The sequence below is a fragment of the Marmota monax genome, unplaced genomic scaffold (genome assembly GCF_021218885.2).
Source record: "Marmota monax isolate L192 unplaced genomic scaffold, Marmota_monax_Labrador192_F-V1.1 WCK01_AAM20220418_F8-fsc00047, whole genome shotgun sequence".
Classification (NCBI taxonomy): Eukaryota; Metazoa; Chordata; class Mammalia; order Rodentia; family Sciuridae; genus Marmota; species Marmota monax.
This window is the reverse complement of record NW_026692072.1, coordinates 12,025,001-12,043,649: the sequence shown is the minus strand read 5'-3', so window position 1 is coordinate 12,043,649 and position 18,649 is coordinate 12,025,001. Positions and strand designations below refer to the sequence as shown.

At 35.7% G+C, this 18,649-nt stretch overlaps 1 protein-coding gene and 1 non-coding gene across 6 annotated transcripts in view; both read left to right on the top strand.

Moving 5' to 3' along the window:
• Positions 1-18,649, top strand: part of Ckap5 (cytoskeleton associated protein 5) — a 102,837-nt gene that overhangs the window by 70,719 nt on the left and 13,469 nt on the right. For all 5 annotated transcript variants that reach the window (XM_046457368.1, XM_046457360.2, XM_046457383.2 and 2 more), the window contains 12 exons: positions 155-283; positions 5,933-6,127; positions 6,495-6,630; positions 8,267-8,355; positions 10,240-10,365; positions 11,880-12,029; positions 12,321-12,524; positions 12,706-12,841; positions 13,387-13,580; positions 14,852-15,024; positions 16,185-16,358; positions 16,593-16,713. In XM_046457368.1, coding sequence (XP_046313324.1) covers positions 155-283; positions 5,933-6,127; positions 6,495-6,630; positions 8,267-8,355; positions 10,240-10,365; positions 11,880-12,029; positions 12,321-12,524; positions 12,706-12,841; positions 13,387-13,580; positions 14,852-15,024; positions 16,185-16,358; positions 16,593-16,713 — 1,827 coding nt within the window. The remainder of the gene's footprint in view (positions 1-154; positions 284-5,932; positions 6,128-6,494; positions 6,631-8,266; positions 8,356-10,239; positions 10,366-11,879; positions 12,030-12,320; positions 12,525-12,705; positions 12,842-13,386; positions 13,581-14,851; positions 15,025-16,184; positions 16,359-16,592; positions 16,714-18,649) is intronic.
• Positions 13,076-13,184, top strand: LOC124102130 (small nucleolar RNA SNORD67). Its single transcript, XR_006854807.1, has one exon. It is a non-coding gene; the product is annotated as a small nucleolar RNA SNORD67 (small nucleolar RNA).

The following is an 18,649-nucleotide window of genomic DNA, read 5'->3' as shown; positions in this document are numbered from 1 at the left end:
ATGTAAACGCTTAAAAGTTTATAAAGATGAGACAATTAGAAGGAAAACACCTTAGAGAAGTTTCTGTTGTTCACATTCATAAAATAATAAACTTTTCTCCCCTACCTCCAAACTATAGTTGATATTATTTTTTCCAATTCTCTTCTCTGGTCAGAACAATGTTCGAGCTGCTGCACTAGCAACTGTGAATGCTTGGGCAGAACAGACAGGCATGAAGGAATGGCTGGAGGGAGAAGATCTTTCTGAAGAGCTCAAAAAGGAAAATCCTTTCTTAAGGCAAGAGGTTAGTACCATAAATTTATCAATTGACCATGTGCTTTACCTCTTTAAGAGCCAAGGCCTGCCTAACTTTTGTACACACACACATGAAGTATGATTAAAATGAACTTTATTATAAAGGTTAATAAAATTGAAACCAAATTCCCAAAGTTTTTGTATTTTCTTACTTTTTTTTTTTTTTTTAATTTTTTATTGTTGGTTGTGAGTTTTTGTATTTTCATGCCCCCCTTTTCTTTCCCGTTCCATTCACAAAACTTTTTAAAGGATTAATTTTTGTGGAATTTTTTTCCTTTCTTCGAATTCTTTTTTTTTTTTTTTTTTTTTTTTTTAAAGAGAGAATGAGAGAGAGAGAGAGAGAGAGAGAGAGAGAGAGAGGGAGAATTTTAATATTTATTTTTTAGTTATCGGCGGACACACATCTTTGTTTGTATGTGGTGCTGGGGATCGAACCCGGGCTGCACGCATGCCAGGCGAGCGCGCTACCACTTGAGCCACATCCCCAGCCCTCTTCGAATTCTTAAATGGTAAAATCAGAGATTTTTTTTTTTTTTTTTTTTTGGTTTTTGTTTTTGATACCAGGGATTCAACTCTTAGACCACTGAGCCACATCCCCAGCCCTATTTTGTATTTCATTTAGAGACATGGTCTCACTGAGTTGCTTAGCACCTTGCTTTTGTTGAGGCTGGCTTTGAACTGGTGATCCTCCTGCCTCAGCCTCCTGAACCATTGGGATTACAATTTTGCACCACCACACCCGCCCCAAATCAGAGGCGTTAATCAGAGTATAAAAATAGAGTTTAGGACTGGGGTAAAATAGAGTTTAGGTAGCTCAGTGGTAGAGCACATGCGAGGCCCTGGGTTCGATCCTCAGCACCAAATAAAAATAAATAAATAGAATAAAATATTGTGTCCAACTACAACTAAAAAAATAAATATTTTTTAAAAAATAGAGTTTAGCATTCAAAAGTCCAAAAGTATAATCTATCATTCTAACAGAATAAAGAAAAGTCATATAATCTTATCAGTTGATGCTTATTGGTAAATCCAATCCTCATTTATTATTAAAAAAAATTCAAGTTAGAATAGAATTATTTCAACTTCATTAAGAGCACCTACAAAAACCTTTACAGATAACATCATAGTCACTGGCAGAAGACTTAATACTTTGCCCTAAAGATTAGGAACAAGTTAAAGATGTCAACTCTTACAATGACTCAACACAGTTGATATATCACTTCTCATTAAATTGATCAACAAATTTAATGTATGTCCTGTAAAAATTCCAGGAAGTTTTTTTTTTTTTTAATAGAGAGAGGCATGCTTATTCTAAAATTTATATAGAAAAGCAGAGGCTCTTAAATATCCAAAACAGTTTTCATAAGAAAACAGTAGGAAAAAATCACTCTACATATGTTAAGGTTTACTTTATTGCTTACCTTGTCAATTCACTGTGGTATCAGTGACAGGGAGACAGGGTAGAGATAAAAATAAAAACCAGTGGAGTGGGAGAGAAAGCCCAGAATTGAACCACATTTTTGTTTCCTGGCACTGTGGATCAAACCCAGGATCTCATCACTGAGCTTCATCCTCAGCCCTATTTTTAAATTTTGAGACAGGGTCTCCCCAAGTTGACAAGGCTAGCCTTGAACTTGTTATCCTTGTGCCTTTCAGCCTCCCATCGATGGAATTGCAGGCATGAACAAACATACCCACTATTCAACTAATTTTTCACAAAATTCAAAAAGTGAATCAGTGGAGGAAAAGGTAGCCTATTCAACAAATTGTTCTGCAACAATAAGATATTCATAGACAAAAGAAATTGAACCTTGACCTAAACCTCATATCTTACACAAAAATTAAAACAGATCATGGATTTAAATGTAAAACATTAGACTGAAACCTTTTTTTTTTTTTTTGTACTTGAGATTGAAGGGCTTTATCCACTCAGATATATTTCCTTCTCCTTTTCTTTTTTTATTTTGAGACAGGGTCTTGCTGAGTTGCTGAGGTTCTCGAAAAGTTGCTGAGGCTGACCTTGAACTTGTAATTGTCTTGCATCGGCCTCTCAAGTCACTGGGATTACAGATGTGCTAACACTGCACCTGTCAAGACTACGGAAAGATAACATACAATAAAAATAACAAGATTATTAAAAGATAACATAGAAAATCATAATGTAAGGTTGGCAAGAAATTCTTAGTTGGTCCAGTGCTTGCCTCGCATGGACAAGGCCCTAGGTTCTATCCCCAGGACCACCAAAACAAAAAGAAATTCTTAGATTTGTAATTAAAACCATAATCCATAATAAGAAAAATTAATATATTGGACTACATAAAAATTTAAAACTTTTTGGACTAGGGATATAGGTCAGTAGTATAGTTCTTGCCTAGCAAAAAGCAAAGGCACTAAGCAACTCAGTAAGACCCTGTCTCTAAATAAAATACAAAGTAGGGGGAGGGATGTTGCTCAGTGGAAGGTGCCACTGAGTTCAATCTCTGGTACCAAAACAAAAGAACTAATATCTAAACTATGTAAAGAATTCTCAAAAGTCAGCAGTTTAAAAAGGAGAGGTGAGGATGCTGGCAATGTAGCTCACTTGCCTGTCATACCTGGGTTCCATTCCCAGCACCACCACCAGAATACATAAATAAATTCATTAGAAAATGGGCAAAAGAGGGCTGGGATGTGGCTCAAGCGGTAGCGCGCTCGCCTGGCATGCGTGCGGCCCGGGTTCGATCCTCAGCACCACATACAAACAAAGATGTTGTGTCCGCCAAATACTAAAAAATAAATATTAAAAAATTCTCTCTCTCTCTACCTCTATCTCTCTCACTCTCTCTTTAAAAAAAAAAAAAAAAAAAAAAAAAGAAAATGGGCAAAAGACATGAACATACATTTCACTGAAGAGGATTTGTAAATGCCAAATTATCCCCTGAAAGATGTTCGACATTATTAGTTATTAGAGAAATGAAGATTAAAACTACAATGAGATGGGCTGGGGATGTGGCTCAGCAGTAGAGCATGTGCAAGACCCCGGGTTCGATCCTCAGTACCACATAAAACTAAATAAATAAAATAAAGGTATTATGCCCAACCACAACTAAAAAATATATATATTTTTTATTTTTGAAAAGAAAAAAACTAAGGGGCTGGAGTTGTGGCTCAGAGGTAGAGTACTCACCTAGCATGTGCGAGGCCCTGGGTTTAATCCTCAGAACCACATAAAAAACTTAAAAATAAATAAAATAAAGATTTTTTTTTTTTTTTTTAAAGAAACTTAAATGAGGTGATAGGCACCATGGTGCACACCTGTAATCTCAGCAGCTCTGGGTTGGGGGGATACTTAGGCAGGAGGATCGAAATTTCAAAGCCAGCCTCAGCAAAAGTGAGGCACTACGCAACTCAGTGAGACCCTGTCTCTAACATAATACAAAATAGGACTGGGGATGTGGCTCAGTGGTTGAGTGCTCCTGAGTTCAATACCTGGTACCCCAAAACAAAACAAAAAACTATGGTGAAGTATCACTACACAATTATCAAAATTGTTAAGTAAAAAATAGTGGTAACACCAAATACTGGCAACCATGTGGGAGAATTGTGATCACTCTTATTTTGCTTGTGGAAATATAAATATTCATAGTAGCTTCCTTAATAAGAGCTTAAAACTGTGGGTTTAGCTAAGGGATATAGCATTTGACTGCAAAATGGCCAAAATTTAGAACAGCTCAGATATCCTATAGCAGGTGATTTCAACTGTTGAACATTCATACATGGAACACTATTTTGCCAGAAGGAATTTTGCTGTACAACAAAACCAAACCCAAATAGTTAAAACTATTTGATTCCATTTTCATAACTCATTTAGGTTTTATTTTATTTTGCTTTTGATTATTTGCCATATTGGGATTAAACTTCCAACCCTGTGAATGCTAGGCAAGTTCTCTATCACTGAGCTATATAACCCCAGTCCTATATAGCACATTTAAAATGACAGAATTTTGGAAATGGAGAATAGTGGTTGCCAGGAAATGGGGATGTGGTTAGAAAAGTTCAGCTCAAGAAATCCTTTTGATTGTAACTATTCAAAATCCTCACTGTGATGGCAGATATATTAACATATACATGGTAATATGGAAGAAAAATAAATATTCATATACAAAAGAGTACAAGTAAAATAAGATCACTGAATTGTATCAGTATCAATAGCCTGGTTGTGATATTGTAGTATACATTTGTAATGTGTTATAAATGAAGGAAATTGGGATCTTTATGTGTTCTTATAATTGCAAGTGAATCTGTAATTATCTTAATAAAAATTTCAGTGAAAAAATAGAGATGTGAGTTATTTTAGGAATATAGAAAAATTATATAAAATATATATATATATACAAAAATTTCATAAAATAGAAGTCTTAATAGAATTTGTCATCTGATCAAATAAATGTTTTGGGTCTTTAAATATTTTTTAGAACTTAAAGGAGGTAAGTGAAAGTTTTTCATCTTTAAAATATATTAAGGAGGCTGGAGACGTGACTTAATGGTAGAGCACTTGCTTATCATATACAAAGTTCTGGTTCAATCCCAAAGTCACCTAAAATATATTTAGAACCAGGTACGGTGGCACATGCCTATAATCCCAGTGACTTGGGAGGCTAAGGTAGGAGGATCACAAGTTTGAAGCCAGCCTTGGCAATTTAGTAAGACCCAATTTCAAAATAAAAACAAGTGGTAGAATACTCCAGGTTACTGCTATACCATTAAAAAAAAAAAAAAAAAACTATTAAAACTTTATAATGTAATGCCCAAAGATGATCCTATGTCCTTTTCTTAAAGATGATTGTCATGGGGCTGGGGATGTGGCTCAAGCGGTAGCGCGCTCGCCTGGCATGCGTGCAGCCCGGGTTCGATCTTCAGCACGACATACAAAAAACAAAGATGTTGTGTCATACAAAGAAGTTGTGTCCACCAATAACTAAAATAAATAAATAATAAAATAAAAGGCTGGAAATGTGAAAAAAAAAAAAAGATGATTGTCATCATTGCACGTATTATTTTAATGTAACACAAATGTTTTTGGTTTTGTTTTTTGTATGGGAATTGTACCCACAGATACTTTACCACTGGTCTATATCCCTTGTCCTTATTTTTTGTTTTCAGACAGAACTTTGCTAAATAGCGGATGGTGGTAAACGCTGATAATCCCAGCAACTCAGGAGGCTATGGCAGGAGGATCACAAGTTCAAGTTCAGCCTCAAAAATTTAGACCTTATCTTAAAATAAAAAGGAGGGCTAGGGATGTGGCTCAGTGGTAAAGCACCTCTGGATTCAATTCCCACTACCAAAGAAAAGAGAGGGAAAAGAAAAGAAAAAGGATTTTGCTAACTCGGTTAGGCTTCACTAAGTTGCTAAAGCTGGCCTCAAATTTTCAACCCTTCTGCCTCAGCCTGCTGAGTTGCCAAAATTACAAGCATGCATTGTGGCACCCAGCAACATAACAATGTTCTTGAGCAATAAAAAATACTGATTTCATATTGGAAAGTTGTAGCATATGAATTAATTCAGTGTTGGTAACTAATGAAATCATTAAGCCTGAGATCACAAATAATAACAATTTTCCATTTGAAGTGTGATTAATCTTTCTTTCTTTTGGCAGCTTCTGGGCTGGCTGGCTGAGAAACTACCTACTCTTCGTTCCACCCCCACAGACCTTATCCTATGTGTTCCTCATCTTTACTCCTGCCTAGAAGATCGAAATGGAGATGTTCGAAAGAAGGCCCAAGATGCTTTGCCATTCTTTATGATGCACTTAGGATATGAAAAAATGGCCAAGGCTACTGGGAAACTAAAGGTACCACTTGCTGCTGCTGTTAAAGCCATTAGTAAACTATTGAACATGAATTTATATAAGCAAAGTATCATATTTACCTACTGTGAGACTCAGTTTGAAATCCTAATGAGAGCAAAAATAAAATAATTAGCATTGTAGAATTTCTGAGAGTCTACCAGCCCCACAGGGTGAAAACTATGACCTTCCAGAATGATAGCAACTTGAGTGTGACTTCATAATGTGTATTGTTTCTCTTGCACTGAGTGCTGCCTCCCTTCATTGGTATTTCAAAACTAGCAGCTCAGTCATTTGACAGCATATCTGTTAGTAAGCTTAGTATGAGTATACCATTTTGTTACCTCTCACTTATGTTACATTGTCTCTGTAGCCAACTTCTAAAGATCAAGTATTGGCCATGCTAGAGAAAGCCAAAGCTAACATGCCAGCCAAGCCTGCTGCCCCTGCTAAAGCAACATCCAAACCAATGGGAGGGTCAGCTCCAGCCAAATTCCAGCCTACATCAGGTAACTCTGTTTTGAGAAGGTTGAAGGGAAAGGAAATAACCTGAGGAAACTCTAAAAGATATCCAGTTTTCATCCTTTTATTGAACCAGGAATTGTGCTAAGGTTATGACAGTGATTAATTTGGTTTCCAAGGGTAATTCTCAAAGTATTCTATGCTGTTTTTAAGATTTCTACAACTGTTTTCTAACATTGTTTATTCCAGTTAGAGTAGGAATTGGGAACATCTAGTTTAAACCACTTTATTAGCAGACGAGGAAACTCAAAGAGGTTAGTGACTTGCAAAAGGACAAATAGCCAGCTTAAAATTCTACTTAAGTCACAAATGAGTTCTCCTTTTACCACACTTGGCTACCTGCTTTTTTACTAATCCATTCAAATATTTACTATTGTGTGTGTGTGTGTGTGTGTGTGCACGCGCACGCATGTGCTGGGGTTTGAACCTAGGGCTTTGTACATACAAAGTACACACAACCACTGAACTTTGTTCCAGCCCCTACTAATGTTTAAAGGAATATTCTCAATTTCTTCATTCCTATGTTAAAATTCTGTAATGTATAATCTGTAATCACTTCATTTCAAGACTTCTTGTTGGGCTGGGGTTGTGGCTCAGTGAGAGAACTCTTGCCTTGTGTATGTGAGGTTCAATCCTCAGAACCACATAAAAATAAATAAACAAAATAAAAATTTTGTGCCCATGTATAACTAAAAAAATATTTAAAAAAAAAAGACTACTTGATTAAACATAAAAATATTCTTTTTAGCAGGTTAAAAATTATTGATGCTATAAAATTAGAAACTTTGCATCTGTAAAACTCTTCATATCAACATATATATTCAGGTTTAACATTTATTGGAATTGCTACATATAAGATAATGAATCTCAATTTCATTGTCCCAGGTAATCAGTTTCAGAGATGACAGACACTACAATTAAGGCAGTACTAATCTGACAAAAAGTGATTTTTTAATCCTTATTTGAAGATAATTTTAAAACTACAGGAGTTTTTTGTTTTTGATATTGAAGATTGAAGGCTGAGGTGCTTTACCACTGAGGTACATCCCCAATCCTTTTAATTTTTATTTTGATGTAGGGTCTTACAGTTGCTGAGGCTGGCCTCCACCTTGCACTGGTCCTGCCTCACACTCCCTAGATACTAGAATTACAGTCATGCACCACTGCACCTGGCTAAAACTGCCATTTAAATGTTGTTAAAGGAGATGTAGACTTTCTGAATTTTCTTTTTTCTTCCTATACCCCCAGTACTGAGGATTGAACACTTTGTCCCACTGCACTACATCCCATCACTTTTTTTGTTTTTAATTTTGAGAGAGGGTCTTGTTAAGTTGCCCAGGCTATCCTCAAACTTTCGATTCTCCTCTCTCAACCTCTTGAGACTCTGGAATTACAAGCATGTGCCACTATGCCTTGCCTGAATTACTTTTTTAAGGTTATGTTAAATAGGAATTTGGGGAGAAAAAAGACTAGTAAAAAAAAAAAAAAAAAATCTAACTGAAAATACCTTATAAATTGATCTGACTGCTGGTTGGTTTTCTTATTATCATAGTATAACCTTCCCAAAATAAAAAGGGTTATTACTAGAATTTACCCTTATCTTACATGCTTTCTTTCTCAAAGCACCTGTTGAAGATTCTGTTTCCAGCACCATAGAAGCTAAACCTGATCCGAGAAAGGCCAAAGCTCCAGGGGTTTCCTCTAAAGTAAAGGTGTGTTAACTTAGTGTACTTAGATGTAGATTTGCTCTTGCATTTGTTTTACATATTGCGTTATCATTCTATTAGGAAAGATCATATTGTATATAGAACATCACTACTTTTTTTTTTTTTTTTTTTTTTTTTTTTAAGTATTTGAGATTGAACCCAGGAACACTATACCATTGAGCTATGTTTCCAGTCCATTTTAGTAAGACCCCCCCACCCCCCAACAGATACCCTGCTCTCATGGTTCCTGTTATACAGATCTCTAGGGAAGATTTGCAGTAGTGAAAAGAGAAGGAAGCATATGCAGAATGGTCACTTTAGACTGATACGGATTTGAGAGAAGAATAGTAATCAGCTTTATTCCAATTTGGCTCAGTTAAGTCATAATACTAGAAGGTGCTCTGATAGTCTAGAAGAAATACCTTTTGTCCTTATGCCAGTGGGACTTGAATCACTAATTTTTTCAATAACCATGCAGAGTTGGATGATTTAAAGAAATACATTCTTGTGTTTCATTTTTTAACTAAGCCCCGGGTAATTTTTTCATTTAATTTTTTTTTTTTAAATATTTATTTATTTATTTTAGTTCTCGGCAGACACAACATCTTTGTATGTGGTGCTGAGGATCGAACCCGGGCCGCACGCATGCCAGGCGAGCGTGCTACCGCTTGAGCCACATCCCCAGCCCTCATTTAATTTTTGAATCATAGCAAATTATCAGTTACTATTATCAAAGTTCTGAGCTGGTCATTGCATTCAGACTGTTGATTATTTAATACTTACAAAAGGAAAATTATAGAAGTGTATAATAGTAGTAAATCTAAATGAAGAAAACAGTTTCATTAACTGTATGCAATGGATGAAAAATTATAAGATTATTACTCAGTACTCTTATTATTATACTCACATCATAGAGTAGATAGATACTTTCTAGTCTTTCTTTAAATATATTACAGTTGTCCATTTTTCTTCCCTCTGCTTGGGTCCTTTAGCTTTGAGTTATTTAAATGGGTAATTATCTTCTAAACTATGCACTGAAGTTGTTCTTTTCCTATCCTTCCTTCCTTATCCTAAAATGAACAAGTGCTTATTTTAGTATTTTGATCACAAGTGCATTGAAGTATTTTTGACTCTGTTCTAAGTGCCATAATTTTTTTTCCCTATCTTTGCAGTTTACAAACAATTTTACATAAGCAATCTCATATTTGTTTTGATTAATGACTTCAATGTTTGGACTAGAAAGAAATTCTGGCCAACTAGAAATAGTAAATTCTTGCTACATTTATACTAATAATAATTCCAGTAATGAAATTTGAATTTTGCCTTAATTATATGTACTGTAACCCACTATTTTCTTTTCACCTGATACAAAGATTCTAAATCTTGAATTATTTTTAAAAACTACATTAGTGAATAAGCATTAAAGTGTTTCTACCAACTTTAGAAGGTTCAAAGGGGCTCCAGTTATGCTGTTTTGATAGATACATTAAGTAAATATAGGGAGAAATAAAAGAGCTTTCTCAACTAAGTGATATGAAATGTATAAATGTCATTCAAAATATCATTAATATGAAAGATAAAAGAATATCAGAGATTTCAAGAAAGCAAAGAATTATCCAATAAACAAAAATTGACTGTGACTCAGACTAAGAGAGGTAATAGCTTTTCCAACTATATTTCTTGCCAGCTCGAGAGCTAACTGATAGTTCTAGAGAAAACAGTACAAAAATGTATTACGTGCAAGATTTTGTATTAACTGTTTCTTTCATGTTGGAATATAATGTAGATAGATGTCTCTGGTTTTTGTAAAAATGCCCTTTTCCTGGGCAGCAACATCATATTCTGTAGAAGTGGCCTAACTAATCAATATTCCCTGAACTTTGGTTGTAGGGTATACAAGGAAAGAAAGTGCCAAGCAAAACCAGCTTAAAGGAAGATGAAGACAAATCTGGGCCTATTTTTGTTATTGTTTCAAATGGAAAGGAGCAAAGAATGAAAGATGAAAAAGGATTGAAGGTAAGGAAGAGTTTTTTTGCTTATCTTTGTTTTATTTTGTTACTTATAAATAGCTTTGCAGTCTGAATGAAATTCATATTTTGAAATATCTGATAATTAACTGAATCTTTTACTTATATAGTACTTTATTCTCAAAGATTACTGTACGGGAACAGTAATTGGTACAAAAAGTACTATAGGACCTAGTGCCTGTTTTTCCTCTAAGTAGAAGTAACTTTGTAGTCTTTTGCTTTTTTTTTAATCAAACATTATAAGTATTCATTTGTTTTTACTAATTGAACACATGCAATGGACTGCTTCTTTATCTTTCTTGTATGTAATGTCTTTTTTTTTTAAATAACTTTATTTATTTATTTTTTTTAATGGGGTGCCAAGGATTAAACCCAGTGCTTCATATATGCTAGGCAAGCGCTCTACCACTGATCGACAATCCTGTCCCTTTATGTAGTATTTTGAAATGAAGATTTGGTAAATATATATTTGATTAGATCAATCACTTCACTTGGGCTTAGTAGAAGATCTTTTACAGGGCATACATAAGACCCTGGGTTTGATCCTCAGCTCCACCAAAGCAAAAAAAAAAAAAAATCATTGTTTTGGTTTTATTAAGTGTTTAAAATTTGTTTTTCCAAAAATATGTAAATTTTTTGTTTATTACAGTATTGGGAATTAAGCTCTGGTGCTCTACTACTGAACTAATACCCAGCCCTTTTTCACTAAGTTGCTTAGAGCTTCATCATTAATTTGCTAAGGCTGGCCTTGAACTTATGATTCTCCTGCCTTAGCCTTTAAGTCACTGGGATTAGAGGTGTGCACCTCTGCATCGGCTCAGTTTATATATTGTTTTTAAAAACAGAAATTCAAGTGATATAACAAGTACAAAGTATAGTCTTTAAAGTATCTATGAAAAGCATGTCTTTCTTTCCTGTCTCCCTCCTCAGAGAGTGTACTACTTGTTCTATGTCTTTTGCTTTTAATGATGTTTAAAATATCATAAATATTCTGTGTGTGTCTTCTTTTTATTAGCACATTATATATGCATATCTTCTTTATCGCCAATCCATTATGTTGAACATTTTAGCTTGTTTCTGGTTTTTGACAACTATAAGCTGTGCTGCCATAAACATCTTTGAATGTAGGTCTTTATGTATATATGTATTAAATACCAAAAAATGGTACGTGCTTTTTCAATTTTAATATTCAAAATTTTTCCTCTATTAAAGTTGTGCTGTGTTTCACTGTATTATATAATTATAATACTGACTTTTCTAGTAAAAATTGCTCAAAATTATTTTCCTATAACATTTTCAGAGTTAATAAGTTTCCAGAAATATGACATCTTTAATTGACATTTTGTGTTCGTATTTACTTACAAATGAATCTTATTTAATTAAAATATCTATTGAGTCCTGCAGCTATCTATTGAGTCCTGCAGCTGCTTTAAATAAGGCTCTCTACTTCATTTCAGTTTAATACTTTATATCCAGACTCTCTTTAATTTTTTTTTTTTTCAGGTGCTGAAGTGGAATTTTACTACCCCACGGGATGAATATATTGAACAACTCAAGACTCAAATGTCTAGCTGTGTAGCTAAATGGTTACAAGATGAGATGTTTCACTCAGACTTTCAGCATCACAATAAGGCCCTTGCTGTCATGGTTGATGTAAGTCTGCAGTAGTTAAATGTGCATGTATCTCAGTCATGTGAGAATACTAAGCCCTATAAAATAATCAGAGTGCCTGGAAAGAAGAAGTAGAATATACCAGGTTTTCAGTTCTTATGTAATAAATAAATGAGTGTGTTTATTTCTTAGGTCTTAATTGAAGGCTTAAAAATCTAGTTTTTTGTTTTGTTTTTTTTTTTCTTAAGGATGCAATAAAATTTTAAAAGTATTTGCCTGATAGAATTTAAAATTTTATACGGTCTCATTTGTGGGGTTTTGTTTTATTTTAAGCACTTGGAGAGTGAAAAAGAAGGTGTCATTGGTTGCCTGGATCTTATCTTAAAATGGCTTACCCTACGTTTTTTTGACACCAATACAAGCGTCCTAATGAAAGCACTGGAATATTTAAAATTGCTCTTCACCCTGCTAAGTGAAGAGGAATATCATCTTACTGAGAATGAAGCATCTTCCTTCATTCCCTATCTCATCCTCAAGGTAATATGTTGTTCTCACCCTGGGAGATTGCTTAAGCTCCCAATTGACTTCAGGTTTTGTACATTTATTCCCTCTTTCTTTTTCTTTTATATCCTCATGCCTTTCCTCTTTCAAGATACAGTAATGCATGATGTGGCCAAGGAATGATCTTGCTTAGTCTTTAATTTTCCTTGTTGACTAGGTTGGAGAACCAAAGGATGTCATTCGTAAAGATGTTCGTGCCATCCTGAATCGGATGTGCCTTGTCTACCCAGCCAGCAAGATGTTCCCCTTCATCATGGAAGGAACCAAATCCAAAAACTCTAAGCAGAGAGCAGGTGAAGCAGACTGTTTTATTTTTTATTTTATTTTTATTTTTTTTATTATGCTGAGGATCAGATCCAGAGCCTTGCTAGTTAAGTGCTCTGCCACTGAGGTATACCACCAGTCTATACAATTAAAATTGAGATGTGAGTGTCTACAACAGTGACCCACTTGTAGAAATAGTTTGTAGACACACAAGGACATTTCTTCAGTGTCTTTGTAGTTGATGCCAACCTTTTGATTTAGACTGTGAGAGTGATGAGTTGCACACTGATGGAGTCGGTATCAGGTGATACAGACACCATTCAGTACTACCCTGGTGACAAAATCAGGTGCACAGGGGCCATCTGACTCACAGACATCCGTTTCTTTCAGGAGTACTTTCTATAACACCATTGTTTCATTGAGAAGAGGCAGAATACAAGAAAAAACTCTAGGTAGAGCTTGAATAAGATTTTAATCTTCGTGTATGCCAAAGGGAATCTTTCCTATAAAAGAGAAGGCAGTATGCCACATGTGCATTGATTCTCAGTAATCTAGTTCTTTTTCTCCCCAACAGAGTGCCTGGAAGAGCTGGGATGTCTAGTCGAGTCTTATGGCATGAATGTTTGCCAGCCAACCCCAGGAAAAGCCTTAAAAGAGATTGCTATTCACATAGGTGACCGAGACAATGCTGTACGAAATGCTGCACTCAACACCATTGTAACAGTATACAATGTACATGGAGATCAGGTGTTCAAACTGATTGGAAATGTGAGTGACTTTTCTCTGGGTGGTGTCAGCATTTTATAAAAAGTATTCCAAGGTGTCTTAGGTGCCAAGTGTCCAGCAGTATCAACTATACCTAAGTTTTTCCACTTGTTAGTAAACTCGACTCATCAATGTATCCTAGAATCCAGATAGACAATTGAGGATTCTCTAATAATGGAAGGCCATTTATGCTTTGTTTTACTGGAAATCAGATTTTCTTTTCTTAGTGTTCTATTTGTAGCAGTTTGCTTTAGACATAAGAGCTATTTATACATGAAGAAATCTGAGCTGGTCTAGGATTTAAATTCTACGCAGCAATCTGCTCTGTAATTTTTAATACATTTGGTTTTTAGTTACATAGTTCCCAAGGGAGTACTTTTTATCTACTATTACCTGTCATATCAAAAGCATGCCAGTATTCCTAGCTATTCATGAGGCTCAGGCAGGAGGATTGTGAGTTTGAGGCCAGCCTGAACAAGATAACAAGACCCCGTCTTTTTTCTTTTCTTTTTTTTTTTTTGTTTTTTGTTTTTTGTGGGTTTTTTAAAATATTTACTTTTTAATTGAAGTTGGACATAATACCTTTATTTTATTTATTTTTATATGGTGCTGAGGATAGAACCCAAGACCTCGCACCTGCTAGGTGAGCGCTCTACCACTGATCCACAACCCCAGCTCACAAGACCCCATCTTAAAAGGAAAAGAAAACATGTTGAGCTACAGCTCCAAGCTACTTTTTCAGACACATTTGATTCTGCTTCTGACTCCTTGCTTCCTTTGAGCCAGTCAGTACTGTGGCTAATACTCAGTTTTTCACTCCAGTTACCTCATCCTAGCACCATTTATATACCCTACACTTTATTAATTTACTTATATCTAATCAAATCTTTACTGCCACCCAGTTGAAAGAGAGAAAACAGGTGGGAATTTTATAAATGACCAGAAATGAAGATTCTTGTTCATAATCAACCCAGCAAGTTAGTAGTAACAAAACAAAAACAAGGAAACTTCTTCTGAGTTTTGAACTCTTAATAAAATTGTAATTATCAGTAGTTTATTTTTGTATCCTTTCCTTTTTTTATAATTTCTCTTGTTATTATAGGTAGGCAGATATTAATAGCAGTTATATAATAATATAGTGTTTTTGAAAGTAAAATCCTAGCATAGTAGCTTCAACAGGAAAATAGATAATTCTTGAATCTTCTAATTAGGTTTTTGATTATCCACATATTTTTGTAGATGGATATGCTAATAAGTTAAATTTGGTCTCACAGCTTTCTGAAAAGGATATGAGTATGCTTGAGGAGAGGATTAAGCGATCTGCAAAGAGACCCTCTACTGCACCAATGAAACAGGTGGAAGAGAAACCTCAGCGCATGCAGAACATAAGCTCCAATGCTAACATGCTACGCAAGGGACCTGCTGAAGACATGTCCTCCAAACTCAAGTATGTGGATGGAGATAGTTGTCTGGGAGCATCTCTATGGACTTAGCTTTGTGTGCTCAGAGCTTGTCCTGTAACATAATCTTGAGTTCTTGTCATTATCATGCGTGACAGAGTGTCTGGGTAAATGTCTTGTAACCAAATGTTTAATCTTTCAGTCTTCATTGTCTTTGTCTTTGTCTCAAAACCACTTCTAAATGGTCTTGTGCCTTCTTTCACTGCTTTTCCGTGGACAGAATTATGTATCGCACTTATAGGATGTAAGTACTGCCTGCTAATTTTTATTAGCAGGGCTCTTATATCTTTCTAACTTCTAAAATGGATTCATCCCCTCTGGAGGCTGACTGGCTTAGAGTTTATAACCAGGAGAGATGGTATTCATAAATATCATGGCTGCCATAAAAGTCTAGTAGATAGCAGAAATGGCACCTCACTAAAATGTGGCTAAAAAACTGATTTGCCTTTTTCCTTGTGTTATATTTAGTTGTGCTCAGGTTCTTGTTCTTGAAATAATGCTAAATAAAAAGTATGCAACCCAGAATTGGCTTGGGACTCAAAATACTGCCTTCTAAGCAAGACAGCTCTATTTTGGGTTGTGTCATGAGTATAATTTTAACCAAATTGAATTTGGAAACATCACATACCTATTTCTGAGATATAATGCTGGCCATGACCTGTTGAGTGACGATGCTTAAAAAGGGATGACTGTCCTTCAAAGTATGCATGGACTGATGCAATGTTTATGATTAGAAAAACTTAAACACTGATTAACTTGGTGGAAAAACACCAGCTAGTCTATATTTTTCTTTTGTTTTTGCCTATACATAGTGAGTCTGAATCATAAATACACGTTATTTTCTGTTCCATATGGAATAGAACTAAGTACAAGATTTGTTAACTTTAGCAAATTAATGATAATACTTCTAACTTGGCTGGTAATGTAAGTACTATTAAACTTATCTACTCTCTTAGGACATTCATGAACCAGTGCAGTGTTATTGCTTAAGGTACCTTTCTTAGACTCAAGGACTTCAATCATTCAGGGGGGCTGAAACCAGAAGTTGAACATCTGTCTTGAAGCTTTGAGTTAGCTGGCAGTTGTACTCTTGCCCTATGATTAAGAAGTCTGTCTTAGTTCAGGAGCCTCTTTTTGCTTCCTTTAGCCAAGCCCGAAGCATGAGTGGGCATCCTGAGGCAGCCCAAATGGTTCGCCGAGAATTCCAGCTGGATCTAGATGAGATTGAGAATGACAATGGTACAGTTCGATGTGAAATGCCAGAACTTGTTCAGCACAAACTGGATGACATTTTTGAACCAGTCCTTATTCCTGAACCCAAGTAAGTTCAACTTATTTATTTAAGTATAAGCAGTTAATGATCATCAGAGGATATATCCGAAAAGAGCCCTCAGTGGAAATGTGCAGTTAAAACTTCTTAGAACTGATTACTCTTTGGCTGATAGCAGTTTTTTTTTTTTTATTAAGACCTGGTTCTAGAGGGGAATTGCATAATTCCCACTTTTTGGAATGTTTTGTAATGGAGATTGAATTTCCCCTTTGTTCTACTCTCTAGGATCCGAGCTGTTTCTCCACACTTTGATGATATGCACAGTAATACAGCATCCACAATCAATTTCATTATCTCCCAAGTAGCCAGTGGTGACATCAACACAAGTATCCAAGCTCTGACACAGGTAATGGGAATGCTCACCACAGTAGTAATTCCATTGGTGAACATAAAGACTATAAGAATGATAAATTGCTCCCCAGCCAAGTCACTTTTGTGAGGAAAAAAGTACACTCAGTCATCACTTGCCTCAAAGGGCATAGCTGTAATAAAACCTTGCATTTTTGTAATTGCATTTATGCACAGATGCTGGAATGGGACCAGTGGGACCAGCTGTCATGGAACTTAGAATTTAGTATACAGAGATAAGTCAACAAGAAGATGTCAGGTAGTAGTAACTGTTATGTAAAGGTGGGGTGATGGGAGAGGGACTGAATAATTTCTTAGATTGAGTGATCAGGGAAAGTCTTAATAACAGGATATGCAGATAAGAGGTAAGAACATTCCAAATGAAGGGAACAGCTAGTACACAAGGCTATAGGGTAGGAATGAGCTTTCTGTGTTCAAGAAAATAGTGGAAGATGCATGTAGATATGGGCATAGGATGCAGGGAGTAGAATAATGGTATAGAATGAGGTTTGAGAGGCAGAGGGTGACCACTTCATATGGGGCTTTCTTGACAAGTCCAAGGGTAAGTTGTTTGGATTTTACGAATGATAGGAAACCATTAGAAAATGTTAAAGAAGCTACTGTGCGTGTGTGTGCGCGCGCACACATGTGCACCTTATCCTTGTTAATCAAACACCTTTATGCTTGTGCTGCATCCCTAACAGAAGCAACATGTTTTTAAAAAATTGTTCTCTTCTTCATCTGTTTCCTTTCCCTAATAGTCCGATCTTGAAGCTATTAGGGCAGAGCTAGATGTACACCCACAGTTGTGGTGAGTGGGTGAGAATAGGAAGTTATAGTGGCCCAGCCTGAGGATCTCAAACCCCAAGTATCATGAGGGTGTCCTTAAAAGAAGGGTGGCTGAGAATTGGGAGTCAGAGCCTAAGCAGGTTGAAGAGGATGTCCATGCAGGGAGCCAACCCATGAAAGGTGAGGAAGATGTCCACATGTGTTGGGTATGGGGTATAATGTGTGGGGTGGCACAGAATGTGGAGAGTGTGTGTTACACTTTTTAAAACATGAATCAAGCCTGGGTGTGGTGGACCACACTCATAATCCTAGCATTTGGGAGGCTGAGGCAGGAGGATCACAAGTTTAAGGCCAGTCTCTGCAATTTAGCAAGAACCTGTCTCAAAATAAAAAAATGAAAAGGGACAGGTATATAGCTCTGTGGTAAAGCAACCCTAAGTTCAATCCTGAGACCAAAAGAAATTTAATTCTCCCCATATTAAAAAGATGAGATCAGTAGAGGGAGAAGAGCCAGGGGGTGGGGGAACGGAGGGTACAGAGATTGAATTAGAACAGGATCTATTCCATGCTTTTATAATTATGTGAAAATGGATTCTACTGCCAAGCACAGTGGCCACAATGGCTCACACCTATAATTCCAATGGCTAGGGAAGCTGAACCAGGAGGATTGTGAGTTCAAAACCAGCCTCAGCAATTTAGCAAGGACTTAAGCAACTCAGTAAGATCCTGTCTCTAAATAAAATACAAAAAAGGCTAAGGTTCAGTGGTTGAGTGACCCTGAGTTCAATCCCTGGTAGCCCCCAACCAAAAAAAAAAAAAAAATGCATTCTACTGTTATGTATTGCTAGAAACATTTAAAAAAAAAAACACACACACACACATTATTATGCTAAAGAAAATAAAAATTAAAAAAGATTGGACTGTCAACAATAATGATGCTAAGTTCTTGGGAGTAAATTAAGCAGTATGTATATAAGACCTTCACAGAGAACTGTAAAGCTTTATTGAATGACATTAGAGAATTTCCAGATGGAAATATACTGTTTACAAGATTCAGGATTAGAAAGATACCAGTTGTCTACTCCATAAATTCAGTGCATTTCCTATCAAAATTTCAAAAAGTTTGTTTGCAATTTGAGAAGATT